Source organism: Homarus americanus, unplaced genomic scaffold, assembly GCF_018991925.1.
Source record: "Homarus americanus isolate GMGI-L3 unplaced genomic scaffold, GMGI_Hamer_2.0 scaffold20465, whole genome shotgun sequence".
Classification (NCBI taxonomy): domain Eukaryota; kingdom Metazoa; phylum Arthropoda; class Malacostraca; order Decapoda; family Nephropidae; genus Homarus; species Homarus americanus.
In genome coordinates, this window is record NW_024756914.1 from 5,578,844 (window position 1) to 5,601,147 (window position 22,304).

Sequence of the window (22,304 nt, forward strand, 5' to 3'; positions counted from 1 at the left end):
ACTGCATAATTACCTGCACGTATAACACACTTAGAGTTGCATCATCCAGCAGAGTATTATTTACACCACCACACTTTTTGTGTACCCACTTTCTATACTCACTGTACATTTATAAATTACTGCCAATACCATTCTTACAGACAGCAAATATCCATTTTCTACTTTTCACCACAGGTCCTTCATCCTGAACTTGTTTTCTAGCATTAAATTCATTCTCATTTTAGGGGTTCTGGTGATAATTTTAGTGGTCATTTTAGGGTTTCTAATACAGTATTAAATTTAGGGACTGGTGGTCATGGTTGTCATCTAAAGGGTTGTGATCATTTTGGGGTTGTACATGCCACAAGATAAAGTAAGCCTCTTGGGTCTATAGATTAACACTTTTTCATCCGGTATCGATTGGCAACCAACTGGATTACAGGCACACATTTCTACTACAGGTTATCCAGTTAGCTGCAGATCCTATTCTATCATTGTTCCATCATTTTAAACAACACTCACCCCATAAAACAATAATAAAAGCCTCAAGTTCATTGGCTTCTCATCTATTTGGGATGAGGCCAAATCTCTTACACATTACAGTACTACTGGCAGACATATGATCCTGAATCTAAAAACAGAGTTGTGTTGACTCAAATAATGTATACAGATAACTTGGTTTTTATAGTGTGTTTGTGTATCCAATGATGTATGTGTAGTAATGATGATGTTTGTGTGTGTGTGTATGTAGTAATGGTGATGTTTGTATGTGTGTGTAGTAATGGTGGTGTTCTTATGTGTATAGTGATGGTGATGTGTGTGTTAGTGGTGTATGTGTTGTAATGGTAATGTTTGTGTAGTGATAGTAATGTGTGTGTGTGTAGTAATGGTGTTGTTTGTATGTATGTGTAGTGATGATGATGTATGTTTAGTGGTGTATGTGTGTGGGTTTTTTAATGGTAATGTTTCTGTGTAATGATGGTATTATGTGTGTATGTCTAGTGATGAATTTGTGTGTTTGTGTCTGGTATGTATGTGTGAGTGTGTCTGTCTGTCTGGTATGTGTATGTATGTGTGAGTGTGTCTGTCTGTCTGGTATGTGTATGTATGTGTGAGTGTGTGTCTGTCTGGTATGTGTATGTATGTGTGAGTGTGTGTCTGTCTGGTATGTGTATGTATGTGTGAGTGTGTGTCTGTCTGGTATGTGTATGTATGTGTGAGTGTGTCTGTCTGTCTGGTATGTGTATGTATGTGTTCAGTGATGATTGTTGTATCTATCAAGTGATGTGCATGCATGAAGTTATGGTGATATATTTGTGTGTATCTAGTGATGTGATGTATGCGTGTGTCTAGTTATGTGATGTGTGTGTTTAGTGATGTAGTGTGTGTGTTTAGTGATGTAGTGTGTGTGTTTAGTGATGCAGTGTGTGTGTGTGGTTCTGTAATAAAACAGAACAGTCATCAGGTGCAATAGCCAGAAAGTGAAAGGAAAGTGATAAGACAAATTGAAAACTTTCCCTTCTTTGTGATACACTATATACCTCCACCAGATGTGTTCCCATCTCCACCACATGAGCGCCAGTATGTGACCCCACTACAGTATTGCCAGAACACTGTACTTAGTATTTGGGAAATACCCTGTAATATTTTTTTAGTTGTTATATGACAAGCAGCATGACAATATTCACTTAAAACCTGGAATTCATTTTAGTATATGAGACTAGTCATTTTATACAGTACTGTAATGTACTATCAATACTGTACAGGGCTAAAAATACACTTGTCATGAACTAATTTGTTTTCAGTGTGGTTCTCAATGAACTAGGCCACACTGTATCTAAGTTAGCTACTCTACCCTAGTGTAACATTCTCTTCATTATTACTAGCTAAAGCTTTGACAGGTTGTCTATACTAATACTTCCTTGAACCTTTTTCCCCCCTCACAAGTATTGCCTGTTTTCAACCAAGTTCCAATTAATATTAGTGTAATATTGTAAGCTTATTCAAAGTATATATAGGTAGCATGTGGTGTTCTTGTGGACTAGTAAAATTATTAACTTCTACAATAGACAATGTAACTACAACTACAGTATTGTTGTGAGAGTCTTGTCAAAATTCTTTACCACTCCTCCCAGTATAAACTGTTTGTTACACATACTCTTGTTATCCTTCATGTTCAGGGGTATTAGGGTGTCCAGTGGCTGTTGAACTTACATTTCACAAGGGCTTAATGGTCCTTACTCAGACAAAGAACAGTAACTTAATTCTCCTCACTGTCAGGGAACATCACACTTTGACATCAACAAGTGACCCAACACTCTTTGGGTTATATCATCACATACAAGGATATAACTGGTTTATTCTATAACATATACCTGAAAAGTTACATTTTTGTGTGCACTGTACAACTAGTGAGGTAAAATATAAATTAAGCAAATGCACTATTAACAAAACGAATACAAACCAGACATGGGGCTTAAGTTGGGTTTGGCTTCTGGGCCATGTGACATTGATTTGACCTAAGATCCATACTGACGTCACAAGTTATCCCTACTGGTCTAATCTCACAAGGACCTGACCTGAATGTTGGAAGAGATCAAAGATACCAAATAGTTGCTTTTCTGTAATTTGTGACTAAATTACTATGTTATGGATAAAATAAAATTATCAAAGATAATTGTTACTATAAGTAACCTTTTTCAGGCTATAGGGAGAGTTAAAACTTACCCCAAGAACAATCAGCTTAAAATAAAGTTAGCTTATCTCAAAGCCTTGCTGCAACTTACATTACAGTACCATACATACTATTCCCATCAACATATAAGGTAATACAATACATTTTATATAAATAACAGTGCTCAAGTTTCCTAAAACTTTGAAAATTGTTGGTTTCAGCTTCATGACTACTTTAATATTTGGCTTCATGACATTTTTAATGTCTGGCTGCAGCTTCATGACATTCCAATGGCTTTGGTTTCAAAGCCGTAGGCTTGGCTTTGTCCCCATGCCTGATTTACAAAAAAAAAGAGGATTGAATGTAGACAATTTATCATATATTATAACAGTCAGCAGTTTTTATGACAAATGTTCTCTGTAGTCAGGGTTATGAAACAAGATTTTCAGATTGAACTCTGTTGAGCCTTAATTCACCTTTTCTTGAGGTGTGAAGCACAGTACTGTATGTCCATAACCCAGGAGAAGGCACAGCTCACTGGCTCCATTGATAAAATAATAGTGCTTTATTACTAACAGACAATTTAGTACAATGTCAAATATTGCAGTAATTATCTGCCTGTACTGTGCATACTTTATTACTATATTTTATTTTCTGTGAATGGTATGTTACCACAATATTCTTATAACTATGTTATGGCGACTCCAAATCATTGTATAACCCAATATAAATGACTATGGGAGTGATGTGATTTTGAACTGGACTATCACTCAAACTCAGATGATGATTCATTATTAACATAAGCTTTTGTCTGTTCCTTGATGAAGAATAAAAAATCTGGGCTGAGCGCTTTGACACCTCCAGGATCCAGCCCAGGATGGACTTTGTCTCTGTCGTTGTGGACCTCCTTGACTGGCACATCATCCCGGTAGATGGAGTCCTCGGTGATGAAGTTGATGTGTGGAGACACTGCAGGCGAGGCCGGTGGTCTCTGAGGAGGCAATGAAGGGTGCTCCTCAAAGTCTGGAGAAAATATGTCAAAGGGCTTCAGTGGAGGATGTGGTGATGAAAAGTGATAGTCATTGTCATCGTGTTCGTGAGGTCCGTTGAAGAATTCCTCAACTTCATCATGTAGGTGACCAAATCCATACGAGTCTTCTTCATCAGGAAAATGAAAACCAGATGACTCGAAGAAGTTTGGTGGATCAAAATCAAACTCGAATTCTGGAAAGTCAGGTTTATGTGGAGGGGGACCATGGTTGGGGTTCGGGGGGTGTCTTGGGGGTGGGTGTCGTACTGGTGGGTGAAAGGCAGGTGGGCGGGGCCCTGGGGGTCGGTGTGGCGGTGGGCGGTGTTTTGGAATTGGAGGATAGAAGTTAAAGAAAAGGCCTCTACGGTGGGTGCTCAAGTTTCTTGGATCAGTAACTGCTGCCAAATCTCTTAGTGGACTTTCCCTCTTCTGTGGCGGAGATTTTACTGTTGATTCGTTTGAATGAGTAGCACCTAATGTCATATGAGTACTGGAGGCCACAATGGGTTTATCTTGGTGGTGTGGTTGTATTGCAGCAGTACTCTGAGGCACACTGGGTGGCCTTACAGTTCTCCCACGGTGCCTCACCAGATGGCCCCTTTCACTATTTTGGTTACTTGTGTGAGACCTCTTGTTGGGGCTAAATAGATATGATGGGTTAGTGAAACTTGCGCTGGAAGGTAAGTGGTGGAGGGTTTCTTCCCCACACGCCACCATCGCCACCAGCAACAACAAACATCCCTGTTGACATGAAAAGAAACACCAATTAGTTTCAACTAGTTACCTGATTTGTGGTATCACTACACTGACATATGTACAACTACTGGAGCTTGTATGTGACGTCTGTTTTTATGTTAGTGTCCAACTGTCAAAAGACAATCATCTTAGGCCACACATCTCCCTCAGATAGTGTGGTGAGAATCTGGAATGGTTTACACAGCATAAGTATGAGCGGGGCCGTCCCTCACACCATTGCAACCACCAGAGGAGATAGCACAGATAGCTCACTTATAACACTAGCCAGCGAGGCGAGACTCGCTCACTATCTCATTAACAGTTGTGTGCTGTGATGACTTTGTTGTCCAGCACCAGCACGTACACCTCCCTGCCTGGCTCCTGGTGAAAGTGAGAAAGTTCTGTCATACCTCTCTCTCCCTGCCCCTTCCTACATTCCCTCTCCTACTGCCCCTACTCCCTCCTCCTACTTACTGACCTGCACAATCCCCCTTCATCCTACCCCCTCCTCCCCAGCTGTCACACCAAAGTTCCAAACCCAAAATTTTACCCATTCGCTCATCAAAACAATGATAAATTACATGGTTATTCATGTTATTTCTTTTCAAGAACATTAAAAATCACGATACTGGGTGCAAATATAATTGATTCATTTTGGGTTATGACCAACAAACTTACAGAGACCAATGAGTTAGTGTAAAATATTTGACTCATTCAGCCCACGTGATTTACTCCGGGTTATAATGAGTAAAAAAAATACACATTATGCATTTTTTATCGACTTTTGACTTCTGTTAATAGTATCAGTATGTAGGATGTATCTTAACTAGTGTAAGTATGAGCAAACACTGCCTCAAAATATACTTTTTTGGGTGGATTGACATTTGACTCCAAAAAACCTAACCTGATCTTTTTTGACCCACAAACATAAAATATAATTTCAAAGGCGTAAGCGAACTGGGCCAGTCTGTAAACTCTAGCATCACTCTGTTTGAATGAGTGACGATTTATTGTTAGTTTACGAGAATGTATAATTATGTTGACAACGAACTAAAGTTCTTGGGCCATTGTGAAAAGAAGGTGAATCAAACAACTAAGCTACTAGGTGCTTCCCCGATTGGAGTACTGTCACACCCTACAGTATGTACTCCCCGAGATATGCTAAACTTTTTTACTTTTATTTTTATCCTCTTTGCTACCGATCGGCTCGTTAGCAGCTTGGACGGTCGGTCACGTCTCTGTTAAGCACTGTTGGCAAGTACTGGCCAATGGGCATGAAGACTATCGTAGGAATGTTAAAAGGAACTATTAGTCTTATGAGAGCAAGTCAATCTCTATTAGTTGGATGTTTAGTCTAGAGATGGCGCTGGATCACTGTAGTGTAATTGTATTCAGAACTTGAGACGTCTGTGGTTGTGTTGCCGATCTGTTTACATGTTTGCCTGCTTCAAGAGAGGTGACGTGGTGTGACGGTAGATACAAACACCGGCCACCTTTGTGTTGTTTGTGGAAATAACAAAGGGAATGATGGAGACCTAAGGTTTCATTTCTTCTCAAAAGATAGAAAAAGGTAAGTTCATATCTGTGTGGTTGATTCATAAGTAGTAACGATTAAATTTCAGTTTAATTTGTCATTTCACCACCTATCTTACTAGCCATTTGGGCGGCAGATCTTATTTCTTACCTTGTTGTGAACTTGATTGTCCAGTAGCACCTATCGAATAATTCCCCCTCCATTTATAGTTGTTTCTAGTGTAATTTTATCTCTTCAAATATACAATTAAAAATGTAGGAAACCTATAGAAGAAAAGAGCGAGCGCGGTTTGTTTACGTGTGAGGTCCGTGTCGCAGATCACCAGTCTAGGAGGCGAAATGCAAAGTTAAATGGGCTGTAACTTTTTTTCCTTTTAATTTACGAAAATTTTGTTTTTGCATATCTGGAGAGAAGAGGTAGAACTAACCTAATATAAACTATAAAAAGGGGGTTACTCAGTGGGTCTTAAACTGCAATTTAACTAGTCATTTGAAAGCACATATCCACGCACAGTGGTGAAGAGGATAAAAATAAAATGATTAATTTAGGTTATACCTGTTAATCAGTGCCAATACGGGAACACATACCCTTTTAACCCCTGCATTTTCCTTCCATATAAAAGAGTAGTAATCGATATCGTGCTTGAGCAGTTACTTCGTGTTTGTAATACATGAATGATTTCCAACTGCACTTGTGACAGAATTTAAAAATAACTTTCAGTAATTTAGTGGTACGTTCCAAGTATCTTACATTCAGCCACCTTTAGCTTTCATTTTCTTTGATAGTGATGCTCTAATTCATTATTACTGTATAGCATACTTACATTACAAGTTTCTTCCGGGTACTCACTTTCCTCCTGTACTGCAGTAACTAGGACAATATAGTTCGTAACACTGCTAATAAAGAACAGACAAACCGGCCGAACGGCTAATAAGGTGATAAGTGGTGAAATGATGAGTGATGAAAATGGATAATTAAATGAATGCCAATGATATCGAAAGTAAAATCAGCGGGAAATACTAACCCTAACAAATTAAAATTATCTCGACAACACAGGACCATTTTCTATTATTTCTAGCTTGTCCAATAGATGGCGCCAGTGTCGGGGCTTAAATACACTATAAGTGAGTTTTAGTTTCTTTTAATATTCCTTGACACTCATATTGTCAATTGATTGAAAATGTCCAAAGGAGGACCACAAGACCGATGCCTGCGCTATGGCACCTCAGTTAGCCAGAGAGATTAGAATGCCTACAACTGCTAAGCCAATACTACAGGCGGGCATGGTGTTGTAGTGGATACCCCTACAGTGTGACTTACACGAAGTTTATAAACATTTCAGAGGGCACCAAGAGAGCTCAGGCTCTCAATTGGCTCAGCCATGTCAATATTGTTATTATTGTCCATTCAGTATCTGTATTTTTCTGGCTAAATAAACTGTTTAAATATCAATATCAACTACTCAGCCGAGAGCATACCTGGAGCTGGCGGATGGTCGCCCCACAAGGGGTCAAATCTTAGGTTGATGAGGCCACAAGCCCAGAAAACTGTGAGGGGTAACTTTTTCTGAGTGAGAGTTGTGAACTCTTGGAACAATCTAACAGTGTTGTGTCGGCACCGAGTGTTATCTCCTTCAAGACCAGACTTGAACAACACTGGAGCAAGTACAGATACATTCGGGAGCCAGTGCATGCCCAGTACTTGTTAACAGTGCTAACCTGTGGGGGCTAATCTCCAAATGATCCGGAAAAACAATGCCTCTCTCCTTTGTGGTAGGCGGAAACTTCAGATGAAAATCCGATGTTTTAAGTTGGTATATTTCACATAACTTGTATTGCATAATTATATAATGCTGGTTCTGTGCCCCTCCGTTTCTGGTCGCTATTCATTCACCCTTCTTCCATTTGTGTTACGAAGCAACATTGTGTTATCCCAAACTGGGTAACCCCATGTCTGTGTTTTCTACGTTGTTCGCTTATGGAACGTGCCCAGAGAGACTCATGTAAACTAGAGAACGAAGCAGCAAGCCTTGTAGTGTGTGTGTGTGTGTGTGCTTACCTCCTTAACACGTACAGTACAGTACATTCTCACCCATAAGTTCTTGCTGCACTCAAGAAACAACTATATCACATCATCACATTTTTCTCATTAACTTATCAGTTACTGGTAAGGAGTCTGTGCCACTATCATTAGGCTCCGTCGTCTCATCCCGGGTGAGTGTTGAGTTTCCAGTTGTCATATTGTCAACAGTAAAAACAACAATCACACTGACGAGTGATGGCCATGACGTCAGCACTCCCAGGAACATACGTACAGTGCCGAGTTACCAATAATTAAATCATATGAAAAAGTAAAAGGTTTCAGGTTGACAACCCCTTATCCGGAATTCCGAAAACCGAAAGATTCTTTAGTGGAGTAAAATATTTTTTTTTACAGGGATCAGCCCACCCGGGCACAGGTCACTGACCTACATCAGGGCCTGGGGGCGAAAATGTAATAGTAATAATAATAATGATAGTAATAATTCATAGTAAATAAAATTTATAATAAAAAATACACAAAAATAAAATAATAATGATAATAATAATAATAATTATAATAATAATAATAATAATAATAATAAAGAAATACAAGAATGAAAAAAAAATCAAAAGTGAGAAACACGACCTAGACCTAGACCTGTAATTATTATTATTATTACACTTTCGCCCCCCAGGCCCCAATGTGGGTCAGTGACCTGTGCCGGGAGGGTGGGGGCGGACAGGCTAATCCCTGTAAAAAAAAAATAAATAAAAACTAACCTAACCATTCTGAAATCCGAAAAATTCAGAAATCCGAAACACATCTGGCCCCAAGGATTTCGGATAAGAGATTGTCAACCTGAAGAGTGGACCAGACGGTTAGCACCCGAACGACTTCATAGGATTTGTTCATATTTTCCACAGTTGTTTGGATGATAGTAAGTAATAAAACCGATACAACAACTTTTAAATTTAATTTTAAGCATTTAATTTTTATTTTTCATATTTCTTAATATAATATCATAAATCATCTGTAGTGGGCAGGGCATGAAAGCTGATGGAAATTACAGGGTGAAACACAGCGAACAACTGATCATATGGCAATAACAAACTGTCTCAAAGAGCTTTGTATAAGGCGAATAAATAAATTATTTACCGTAAATATTTGGTCGACATTTCTAACATCTCATCGAAAATTATAAATTTGTGATTTCGGTTATTGTAAACATTACAGTAACTGGGGTTTATTACCATAAATATTGGCGTGATTGTCTTATGTTTTCAATGTTATAAGTTTCAGCAATGTTGTTTTTCAGTGCCGTTCTTATCGTGTCGTGTTCGGTATCGTATCCCAAGATATCTGTGCTTGTGGAAGACCGTCTCCAAAAGTTCATCTGTCAACATGGCAGGACGTGAAAGTGTTCAAAATTCGGCAGAGAAATGATAGTGAACAAAAAATACTGTATGTATTTCAATGTAACAAGCGATCGTAACCTTAGGTCCACAAAAAGCCGCTTCAAGAAAGTTGCTTTCATTGGTTCCATGTATCAAAGTAAGTTCTCTGCTTAATATGTCGGGGGTTAGGAAGTTATGTAAGGTTAGGTCAGGTTCTGTACATTGTTCTCTCCATTTTCGTACTTATAGAGTCATGCATATAACAACTCCAGAAATTTTGATGCAATACCATAATTATTTTCTTCTGTTATTCGTCTCCTTCACCATTATAAAGAGAAAAACAATTGCAGAATAGAAGACTAGAGGACGATGTTGAGCTAGTGAGGGGTGGCGAATACCGCCCACCATCACCAAGTTTAATTAACGCAGTTTGGTGAGGGCGTGAGTGAGGTAAACCAGACAAGTTCCGACACGGACAGGCAACAGAGGAAGGCGAAAGTCCGTATGCTTTTCAGTGACTAAAGTAAAGGAAATTCTGACGTAGTGTAGCGACACAGATATTTAAGCGGTCTGGGTGTATGTTATGATTCAGTATAACACTGCAATGTGTACAAAATTGTCTTTCTCTTGAGGATCCCTGCAGAGGACCAGGTGTTTGTGTGTGCCTGCAAGCTCTCCACATTTAATAACACTACGCTTCATTTTGCTGTCAGTCTTGGCTATCATTTTTAACCTCAAATGGCGGCGATTAGTTCTTAACGTGTGAGGGGCGTAATTCCTCCCTGCTGCACTTGTCTAGTTGTTATCCCTACTGTTATACTTGCTGGTTAGTTTAGAAAGTTCTGATACCACGCAAACATTGTGCAGAATTACTTACATAAAACAAAGAGAACCCCGTAAATATGTCGGTGATATGGCGGACTTTTGCTGATCCAGGTGACGATAGCTCACCCCGTAGTGGATTCCTCCCCTACAACCGCCGTGTCGCTGACCAGCCGACCCTCTTCGAATTCCCCAGTGTATGCCTCGTGGCCTTGGTCGGCAACCAGTGCCGCCTAACAAAGCGGAGGTCAACTAGCAACCCACGCCTACCCCCGCTATATAAGACCTCACGTGGCCGTGACCTACCTCTTTCTACCTACAGCCACCAGCAAGCAACACCTCCTCCGCTCCTGCCCACAAGTTGCTTGCCATGGAGCCCCTACAAGCTGCTTGCCCTGGGCCCCCACAAGTTGCTTGCCCTGGACCCCCACAAATTGCTTGCCCCGGACCCCGACAAGTTGGTTGCCCTGGGGCCCACCAGAAGCTGCTTGCCCTGGACCCCCACAAGTTGCTTGCCCTGGGCCTCCACGAGTTGCTTGCCCTGGACCCCCACAAATTGCTTGCCCCGGACCCCCAGAAGTTGCTTGTCCTGGGGCTCCCACAAGTTGCTTGCCCTGGGGTCCCCACAAGTTGCTTGCCCTGGGGACCCCACAAGTTGCTTGCCCTGGGGACCCCACAAGTTGCTTGCCCTGGGCCCCCACAAGTTGCGTGCCCTGGGACCCCTACAATGTGAAATATATAGTTTTCCTTGAGAACTTTATGATCTTGCCATCAGGAAGGCTGAAGGTCTTAACCAATAGTGATGACAGACTACACGAACCAATTAAACCAAACTTAATGATCTTACATATCTAGTGAGTTGGTTAGGTTTGGTTGGTTTCTGTCGCCAATAATCAACGTAGTCCCTCACAGTTTTGCCGTTTCGAAAGAACACTTCTAAAGGCACTACTGTAGGTTCATAGTTATTATTTACCCTCTACACCTAATAAACACTTTACTATAAAACGAACACATCCTTGAGTTCCTTCCAATATATATAACCGATACAAGTGGTAACTTTCTCCTTAACCTTTTACGATTTTTTATGAGTGAAGCGGGATGGAAAGTTAATTTGATTTTCTTTGCCAGGTAAGTGAAAGTTAACAGCTCCTCGAGGGACCGTAGCACACCACAACCCATCACACTTCAGGTATGTCCAAGTCAGTTCTATATACAGTATCAGTTATTGTTGTTTTTATACGTGCTCGGGAGTCTTACGTCCCCACTAACTGAGTGTCGCCGTTACCTCCCGTGTTGAAGGTCGGGATCACGTTTGCTGTATAAAGTCACTCGGGAAATTTTCTTGATCCAGTGATTTTCTAGATAATGACTTGTGTGTATCATTAACTCATTCAACTTCAGGATCTTTGAATTCCTTTATGCCATTATTACACGATAGTTTGTCATGTTCCATTCCACCATCATGAATCCTCTTAGAACTAACATGTTGTCCAGTGTTTCTTGTGGTTACTGAAGCTCGGGTCCAGAGTGTATCACAATACTGTATGCAAAAGTCATCTCTCAGTGTACAGTACTTTTCACAACATGGGACTGGATGTTGATTCAGTCAGATGTTGGTGATCCTTCCCGGAACGAGGACGACGTCTCTTAGTTTTCTGGTTCTTCCTTTAAGACATCCCTCCAGTTTGTTATGCTCTTCCTCTCTCGTGCGCGCGCTGGTAGTTATTCGAAGGAAACAATATTTCTACTTGAATTTCGTGTTTTACTTTTTACATAAAATATATCGCGGTAAAATAAGGTGCTCCCTGACATGCACTAATTGTTCCCCAACGTTGTCTTGTTCACCGTAAACTAACTCTTCAGTGTTCAGGGCCACAACCAAAGGTGAAAACACACGGCTGCATCCTCTTTCTCGCCTATGAGCAGAACACGTAAACTTGCTGGTGGAAAATTATTGCTATCACTCCTGAAGGGCTTAGGAAATAAAATAGCTCCGGTCTCATTATTTCTGTGTTGTGTTTGTAGTTGTCAGAGATAGAAGAGACAGATCCAGGCCCCAGGAGGTAGAAATAAATTCTACCAACATCAGCTGGTCACCGCCGATGCCAAGTTTACGAGAAGGATAGTGTGGTAATTGGGCCAACTGATCGTCTTTGCTTTATTTTATCCTCTTCGCCACTGATCTGCCTGTTAGCCGCGCCTCTGTTAGGCATTATTGGCATGTACCGACCCCAGAATATAATAAAATCAGTGTATCTGTACCTGCACCAGTGTTGTTCAAGTCTGGTTTTGAAAGAGCACACACTCGGTGCCGTCACAGCACTCCCAGCAGGGACCTTGAAGACATTGGGGGCTTAGCCCTGATTTTATAGAGCCACGAGCGCCGAAGGCGCGTTTTTTTTTTTGGGTCTGGGGGCATGCTCCCCCTGGAAATTTTTGGAATTTAGACTGTCTGTGACAGCATTTCCTGCCATCTGAAGGCAGTTAAAAGAAGAAACCAAACTGTCTAAATTACAGCAAAAATGTTTATTAAATTGATATGTTAGATAATTACTGGGATGTGTATAATGAGAGTAGTAGGCCAACATGTGTCAAGTTTGTGTAACTTAGTGTTGATTGTTATTGTTCTGTTGGAGTGCCTGTGTTTGTGTGTGTAGTATGTTACCAGTGTAATGAGACACGTGAGCATGCTGACTGGGTGTTAACATTGGTTAATGCATTAAATGTTGCAAAAGTAAAATTGACATGCTCTATCCCTTCACTATCTTAATCACTGTTCACCACACCAGGATCACCTTTAGTTTTTTTGGAGGGGGAGCATCAGACTATAGCTTCTTGATTTGAGTCTGGCAAATCTGTTGATGACTTCATTACATTCAATGCCGTCCAGTGTATTTTTTTTCAATGGACAGAACTGCCAGGTGATTGAGTCTGTCCTTTACCATGTGTGTAGACGTCTCAAGGCACTGAAGGATCGCTTACAGCTGCTGACAGGAATGGTCAGTGCCACTTGAAAGATGGCTTTCAGAATTGGAAACATATCAGAATCGAGCAACCTGTATACACTGAGCAGGTCAGGAGTGGCACCTGTCTCCTCCTTCCTCGCTAGAAAATTCTTAGCAACCAGTATTTCCTCTGATTTCAGCTGGATTTTGTAGTTTATAGCAACTTTTGCCAAGAACTCTTCAGAGAGGAAAGTCGCAGAGGCTGGGTGACAAGCCTGGAGACCTTTCATGAGATCAGCTCCCACACCAGTAAATCGTAGTTCAAGCTCATTGATCATTCTGTCAAGGCAAGGAAAATACAAGTTCCTTTTCAGAAGTTCTGCATTGCTGAGATTGGAGCTTGTTCCACAAGAGGACTCCACCACATTCGCCTCGATCTTCTTTTGTTTGCGTCTTGGACCCCTCTGCTCCTGGATGTGGTTAGTTTCACATATGGCTTTTGCTTTCTTGTATAGATCTTCAGTCATTTCATCAGTGCACTTTTCCCTCAGTGTGTCATAGACATCATCTTTGTATTGCAGTGCTTGGGCTAAGTCCACAGTTTCCCTTTGAAGAAACTTATGCAATCTCTCTGGTGGAGAGCAAGCTCTGGAAGATTACAAGCATGTAGATTGTTGGTAACCTGCACAGTTTTGCTCTAAGACCCACTGCCATGGCTGTTCCAATCTCCTCAAGCCACTGTGTAACAGCAGTATTCATCAGGAGTAGTGGTTGATAAATTAGGGACACTAATATAAAATTCATTTGATATGGATGGAAGTAAATCCTGAATTTAAAACATTTCTAATTCTTGAAAAGATTCGGGGCTAAAGGCCCGGAAGCCCACCCCCTACCGACGGCCCTAACTCCCTGGCAGCCCACCCCCTACCGACGGCCCTGACTCCCTGGCAGCCCACCCCCTACCGACGGCCCGGACTCCCTGGCAGATTGCTCCAATAGTTCTCAACTCTCACTCCGAAAAAAGTTTGACCTGTTTATTTTCTGAACTCGTGACTTCTTCAACATGAGGCTGTGACCTCTAGTGGGGCGGGCGTCCACTCGTTCCAGGTATGAACACGCGACTGAGTAATGTCCTCTGAGACTATTATTAATCAAGTCACCTCTTGTCCACCTTGTCAACACAGTGGTGTACTGTATATAGTACAGATGTTACATATATTTGTAAACAGCAACTCCCTAGATTCAAAATCCTTGAAATGACTTTACAAGTATTTTGGGGGGTTTAAAAGTTTATAATTACAGTTAAATAGTAATGGTTAAGGAGAAGTTAAAGTATTTGGTTAAGTAGTGAGTAACTGCCATGGTATACTGTTTGTGTCGATTTATCATTTTCTTAAAAGTTTTACCAAGATGCGTATCGGCAAATTTCTTATGCTAACAGTTGTTCAATTTCGGTGTGGAGTATTAAGTTACTGGAACACGTAGTAGCGAGTATCCCTCACTTTTGTGTCTTGGGTTCGATTCCAGACTGGGAAGAGAGCTAAATATGTAGAGACACTTTACATATGTTTCTTCACATCCTCAACTTGCATAAAAAGTATTAATTCACGAAATATACCGAGTTGAGACGGGAAATTCGTTCATATGTTTACACCATCACGTAATTTATGGCGTGATATTATCTAACATTAGACCTCTTCTCTCACTCTCACCTACGGGAAGTCTACTTGCCTCTCACCTACACGAGCGGCTATAATCAAGTATAATCCTGAGTAGCATATCTGATTACACATTACTAAATGCTTGATAAGATATGAAGGTTCAATATCCCAGGATTTCTCACCAATAACAGGGCGGAGAAGATGGTAGGCAAACATTAAACAGGTACTGTAATTAGTATAGTAATTACGAAGTTTACATGTTAGTGTTACAATTGTTATTATATTGACCTTATTCATCGGAGATTCCATTCGAATATTTACTTGACCACGGTTTGAAATAGTGAGTTAGGAGAGACCTTACCTTCCCTAGTCATTGAGGAAGGTTGAAAAGTCCAAGGAGGTAGTACAGTACAGTATGGTTAAAATACACGAAAATGCGGTTGTAGTATTGCATCGTTATATAGTGATGTTACTAAGGTCTTGGTATACTATGAGTAAAGATAACATATGCTGTTATATTCACCTCGTATTAGTAGTGCATGAAGCGAAACATGAACCGAGGCAGTGTGGTTCGTGCAGATGGTAGTGATGTAACACCTCCTCCCTCACACCACAAGTCATCCATCCCCACCCCTGTACGTCAGAAGTACACTGTTACCAGAACTGAAATGCCACGAGCTGCCATTCCTCTCTTACATATCTCATTAAAGTATACGACCAATCTCTCCATCTATCGTCATCCTTCACCAACAGCCTATAGTATCATCCACAGTAAATAATATTCAGTGTAACTTGATATTCTTTTATACACACACATTGACTTGCAGATTTTTCGTGGTGATGGAATCTTTAAGTGATCCCATCCAAATGTCGGGCAGAAACTCAGAAACTATAACACAAAATACACGGTAAGGGAATATTCATCCATTGTATAGTGCGTTCATATCACACCTCCTAATGACAGCAGCGGTATGTTGAGCGGCCGGTGTTACGACGTGCTGAGATTGTAAGCGACTGCGGTGCTGAAACTGTTTGGAAATGGACAGTTCAATCAAAACACCGTCGAAAGCTTGAGAGGGATGCTGATATCACCCTTTGGAAAACAAATTAGAATAGGTTAGATTAGGTTAGGTGAGATTAGGTTAGGTTGGGTTAAATTTGATTGGTTTGGTTTTTTTTTTATTGATCTGCACATGCCCAGAACATTTTCAACAAGTGCCACCTATACAGCTTTTAACGTTTACAAACAGTACCTTTAGGATTAACACTTAGCTATTTTAAATGTTTTATTACACTATTAATTTACATACATAAGCTATTGATGGTGGCGACGTGTACACATAATTTTGTCCATATTTTGTTATTACGGTATTTTGAAGTTAATAATTCACATTCTTTTTTTCTCTTAAGTTTGGTGCGTAATTCACCTGAAGTCGCTGTATTGCTCAACCTTTCATATATCTACGTATAGTGTCATATGTAACATACTGTATGAAACCTCACACAGGTTACACACTGATATTACAATGCTTTTCCCTCTTAGTATCAGTGAAAACTTGTGACGCATCGTTAACTGTCACACTCTCCATAGTTTCCTCAGAGATTCAGTAACACACACACACCCCGTCTTCAAGACTGTAACTAATTGACTTTTGGGTGAAATACATGAGACGATTTAATATATTGATTGTTTCTGTTTCTTAGTTGTTATATCGCTCCATAGGCGATCTGGTCAGCATGCTCGTCTTGCAAGCGAGCGGACCCGGGTTCGATCCCGGGCAGGGTGAAACTATGGATAAGTTTCTTTACGCCATTTGCCTCTGTCTACCAAGCAGTAATTGGGGACTTGGATGGTAATCGATTTGCGGATCGTGTTCCGGGGTAATGGTTAGCCAGTGCAGTTGGCGAGTTGTCCGGTCGTCTTCTCTGACTATTCCTTGAAACTGGGTCATGCAGCTCGTTAACTCAGGGTGTGGTTGTTGTGTTAGCGACAGCTTCTACACCTTAAGCAAATTCACGCCTAGGTGGCTCTAGGGTCGGCCATCCTCGTTACACGAAGGACAACCATTATCATGTCTCTCTCCCTAATGAACGGTGTAACAGCTCTGTGCTACTTTGGTAATTTTACGCTACATTTTCTTGAAGATTTCCTATACCTTCGACACAGGTAAATCTGATGGCGTTTATTGTATCGTATAGCCAGTCTCTTGTAATGCATAAAATTTACGTAATGCGAGTCATTTCCTGAACCTGATTTTTGTCATGGGGGAAAAGAGAGATATCGGTGTCATGTGTCATACGTCATTGCGTAGGTGAATTTATTTTTAAAATTCTACAAAATCTGGTGTCATTTGAGCTTCTACCTAACTCATGATGTGTGTGTGTGTCATTTTCCGTTCTGCACAGTGTTACCTGTTACAATATACTTGGTGAATCACACAAACACGGGAGGTGAACTGGTGATAGTAGTAGTAGTAGTATAGTAGCGATGTTAGTAGCAGCAGTGGTAGTAGTAATTGTTGTTGTAGTAGTAGTAGCGGTAGTAGTAAAGATGTTGATTATGGTGGTGTTAATATCAGTAGTATAGTGGTGGTAGTAGTAGTTGTGGTGTTATTAACAGAAGTCGTCGGCAGCAATGGTAGTCACGGTTTGGTAGTAATATTAGCAAGACTGGTGACTTGTGTGATGACTGGTAGGATATGAAGCAGTGACAGTATTGGTAGTAACAGCTACAAACGTCGTACGAGCAGTGACAGTCATAGTACTGAAATGTAACTATACTTGTGGTAACTGGTAGTATTGGTGATGCAAGTGTTACGTTATAATTATTAATAGTGGTGGATCATTAGTGAGGAAGGGTTGTTTTGTTAGTTAAATAGGTCGGGTTATGGGGTGCTTGGGTAGACAGAGCGGGCGTGCTGGTATAACTGCTGCTCTTGGTTTGGTTGTGTTGAGGGAGCGTGAGTGTAGACCAACTATTACTTGTACCGAGTTTCATTAATCTTCACTAGAAAGTATAGCTCCGTGTGTCGTAATCTCAGATAAATCGGTGATTGGTTTTGTAAGCTCGACGACAGTTTCATTATTAATATATCTTTGTTGCTATAAAACTACTGGATAAAATGCATCGAGGAAAATAACAGCGGCTAAGGTGGAAAATTACAATATAATGATGGCGTCTTCACCAGTGTTCCGCGCGTGTAACTTCCGCAAAGAACTCTGAGCGGAAAAGACTAAAATTATCTAAAGTATTAAACTCAATCAATGAGAACAAACCGCTAATTCTACTTTAGGTGCAACACACACCTCCAGATACTGATTCACTTGGCTGCTCACCGGGGCAATCGTCACCGTGTAACAACCTGTTCCCTGGTGAACTAGATAATTGTGAAGTTGTCTCACGAGCCCTGTGGTCCTGATCAATAAATGACTCACGTTTCCGGGCTCTGTACTCGGGGCTCCAAGTTATACAGTTCACCTCCTAGCACGGGGCACATACACACACGGACGTTCCTGGTCATGCTCATCTGTATTATGTACCGAATCATCCACTTAAAAATTTTCATTCGGTTTAGCTAATCATGTCACAGAAAGTAAATCGACAGAAAGAAACCTTCACTAGATGTCCAGCCCAGACTATAATTATATTGTGCAGAACATTATGTTAGATGTTTTATTACTATTTATCTGGCTGTAAGGAAGGTAAACTTGCCTTAGGGGCCAGATGACAGTCACTTGGGCCTTGTTATGATGCATGATCATCCACTAACGCAACTTATCCTGAACTGAGTTAATATGGGACAAAATTACTCCCAACTGTAGTAAGTAGATTAATATTACGACGAGTTATTGTGCTTACAGGTGTAGATTAGCAAGACAAAACAGACACATTCGCTTATAACACAGTGTATCATAATGAAATACATGACTACAGTAAATTATCCCATGTTTCAGCAACTACTTCAGAACACGATGTTGTCTCTCTGTGTACACGATGACTTTGACCCCCATTACCGTATCTTCAGTAATCTTGTTTTGTACAGGTGTGATGTTCAGTTTACTATCCGTCGTCTCCCGAGGTCATCAGAGAAACCTTGAAGAAGTAAACCGGACCAAATCGAGTCTTGACATATCTAGGCAAGTTTATTTAATACATCGGACTTTGGCTCACGAGTCTGGTATAAGGAAGGAAATGGTGAACATGAAGAAACACAGCCATTAATATTGCTGGTTTCAACTTAACACTCTGGCGTCAACTTAACATAGCCAGCCTTCAACTTAACACAGCCAGTCTCCAGCTTAACACAGCCAGGCTTCAACTTAACACAGCCAGTCTCCAACTTAACACAGTCAGCCTCCAACTTAACACAGCCAGCCTTCAACTTAACACAGCCAGTCTCCAGCTTAACACAGCCAGTCTCCAGCTTAACACAGCCAGGCTTCAACGTAACACAGCCAGCCTTCAACTAACACAGCCAGTCTCCAACTTAACACAGCCAGGCTTCAACGTAACACAGCCAGCCTTCAACTAACACAGCCAGTCTCCAACTTAACACAGCCAGTCTCCAACTTAACACAGCCAGCCTTCAACTAACACAGCCAGCCTTCAACGTAACACAGTCAGCCTTCAACTAACACAGCCAGTCTCCAACTTAACACAGCCAAGCTTCAACGTAAACTACCCTACCCTAAGCCAACTCTCCCAGGTAGCGTCAGGGTAGTTAAACTCAGGTGAAATGAGCTGTGGTTGATGCAATGGCAGTAACTGAACACCTTTTAGGAGCACGTGAAGATTAGACACTCCAGCTTATTTCAGCTTATAATAAAAAAAAGACACTCGCTACTTGATGGATGGCCGGTTAAGTTAGATTAGGTTAGGTTAGTTAAGGTTACATTTGGTTAGGTTAGGTGCTGAGGTTAAGTTAGATTAGGTTAGGTTTGGTTAGGCTTAGCTTTAGGGTGGTTTAACCTAAGGTAAAATACAAGGTAATCTGGGTTGCCTAATCTTCATGTGAACTCTCTTTTATATATATGTATAAAATGTCTTTGGGTGAGTCAATACAAACCATAGTGAAAGTAAAGTAAACATGACAGCCTGATATAACAAGCCCTCACACAGCATCGTAATTGTTGACTCAGGAAGGAGACGTACTGTAATTTGACGTATAAACTCACGAGACATCCCGCTATAACCTAACCTCACCACCTAACCTAACCCCACCACCTCAACACTGTGATTCATCTGATATCCATTAAATTGTTCCAGAAGTTAACACGATCACTTTCGGCAGTGGACGTGATGGCAGCCCCACGAACTCTCCCGAGCACCGCCACGCTCCCCGGGTCTGAAAGTGACTCTAGACGTAAACAAGAGTGACTTAGCGAAGTTAGCCCACCAAAAACTTTTACTTAATCACACGGTCTTAATTAGCATATAATCTTAACTGTTATCAGAAGCATTGGTCACAAGAAAAAAAAACTTACCTCGAACATAAGTAGTTTCATTTTTTTTTGTTGGTGTGAAATAATAAAATCCCTTGTTGAACTTGGGGTAACTCGTGAACACACACACACGTACAGACACACATACAGGCCGTGAACTAGACAGCAGACATGTGCACCGCCGTGGTTAGTGAAAGAGTGACGCCCCACACACCTGATCCCCGGGTTTTGTTCACCTGTAACGTGACGTCACTCAAGTCGATGGTTGTTACGGAAATGGTGAATCACAGTATTTTCTTTCTGTTTACTTAAGAGATGGAATTTTTTGGTTGCAAGTTACTGTTAAGTCGAACACAACACAACACGTGACCACCACCATCCCCACCACCATCTGTTTACTCTCTTTCTACGTTTCCTATTTTTCGGTTCATCAGGTTTAATTATATGTTCTCTTTTTACCTCCACTTCCCTGGCTACTTTAACTTCATAGTCTGTGTTTTCTGCCTAATAATATTCTGTATGTAATTTTTTTTAATTATTCATCCTTTTTGGGTCATCATTATTTATTGAGTTTTCAGTTTGGTATTTTTAGTTCTGGGGCTTTTAGCAACACGTTATTGAAATCAGGTCACCCTGTGCGTCTCCAGTCACTTCTGATGAGGTCACATCAGTCTTTTAAGTAAAAATATGGAATCTCCACCCTACCTGATTCACCTTAATGTTCCAAATATTATATCTTTTTGGTCGCTGTGTCCACGTTGCTGATAAGGTTTTCTCTGTGTGTCATAAGTTAAAGTTTCCTACAATGCAAACAGTACTGTCTAGAGGCCCTAATTATATCATCCCCAATAGCGGTTTTCGTCTGTGACACTTCAGGTGCATTTTACCCAAAACCGAGAACTGGGGAGATGAAAGTCAGAAAATTGCAGTACGAGAAAAGTTGTTATTGCATTTGTTGCCACCAACCAAATCTCAGGGTTTTTCTTTGCCTATCGTGTACTATAGACGGGCAAGGGGTGACTTATTTAAAGTTTACAAACATCTCGGAGGACACTACTCAGTCGAGTGTCACCCGCCCCACAAGGGGTCACAGTTCAAGATTGAAGTAACTACAAGTCCAGAAAACTGTGAGGGCTAACTTTTTCGGAGTGAGAGTTGTGAACCCTTGGAACAACCTACCAGCGAGTGTTGTGACGGCACCGAGTGTGAGCTGTTTCAAGACTAGACTTTACCAAAACTAGAGCAGGTTCAGATACATTCAGGAGCCAGTCATGCCCAGTACCTGCCAACAGTGCATGACGAGCCGATCATTGGCGAAGAGGATAAAGATAAAGGATTAAAAATTCGGCTTTGTGGAATGAGGTGTAAACATTCCATAGACGTTTTGAAAAAATAAAATACAGATTGCGTCGGTCAAATTCGAGGTGTGGGTCCGGCCCTGCCATAGTTTGGGAATAATCATTTGGTGAGGGTGAAATATTGGCCGAGGTAATGTCTTGGGGCGTGGCGCTGTCGTCATTGTAAATAATTATGTGCTATTGATGTTGGGGAAATTTATTGTGGATATTGAAGTGTCTCTAGTGAACATGACATAATTGCACTGAAAAAAAAGGAAAGGTATCTGAATCTTGTTTATTACTACAGACAAAAACACGAAACATTACTACAGACAAAAACACGAAACATTACTACAGACAAAAACACGAAACATTACTACAGACAAAAACACGAAACATTACTACAGACAAAAGCACGAAACATTACCAGACAAAAACATGAAACATTACTACAAACAAAAACACGAAACATTACTACAGACAAAAACACGAAACATTACCAGACAAAAACATGAAACATTACTACAAACAAAAACACGAAACATTACTACAGACAAAAACACGAAACATTACTACAGACAAAAACACGAAACATTACTAGACGAAAACACGAAACATTACTAGACAAAAACACAAAACATTACTACAGACAAAAACACGAAACATTACTACCGACAAAAACATGAAACATTACCACAGACAAAACACGAAACATTACTACAGACAAAA

The 22,304-nt window shown here is 40.7% G+C and overlaps 1 protein-coding gene across 1 annotated transcript; it reads right to left on the bottom strand.

The window, feature by feature from the left end:
* Positions 1–2,081: 2,081 nt before the first annotated feature.
* LOC121857182 (cyclin-K-like) lies at positions 2,082–20,425 on the bottom strand. The gene is made up of 2 exons (XM_042353117.1): positions 20,281–20,425; positions 2,082–4,424 (listed from the first exon to the last, which is right to left on the bottom strand). Exons 1-2 carry the CDS (start codon positions 20,299–20,301, stop codon positions 3,420–3,422), a joined length of 1,026 nt encoding a protein of 341 aa, XP_042209051.1. The 5' UTR covers positions 20,302–20,425; the 3' UTR covers positions 2,082–3,419.
* Between the last annotated feature and the right edge of the window lie 1,879 nt (positions 20,426–22,304).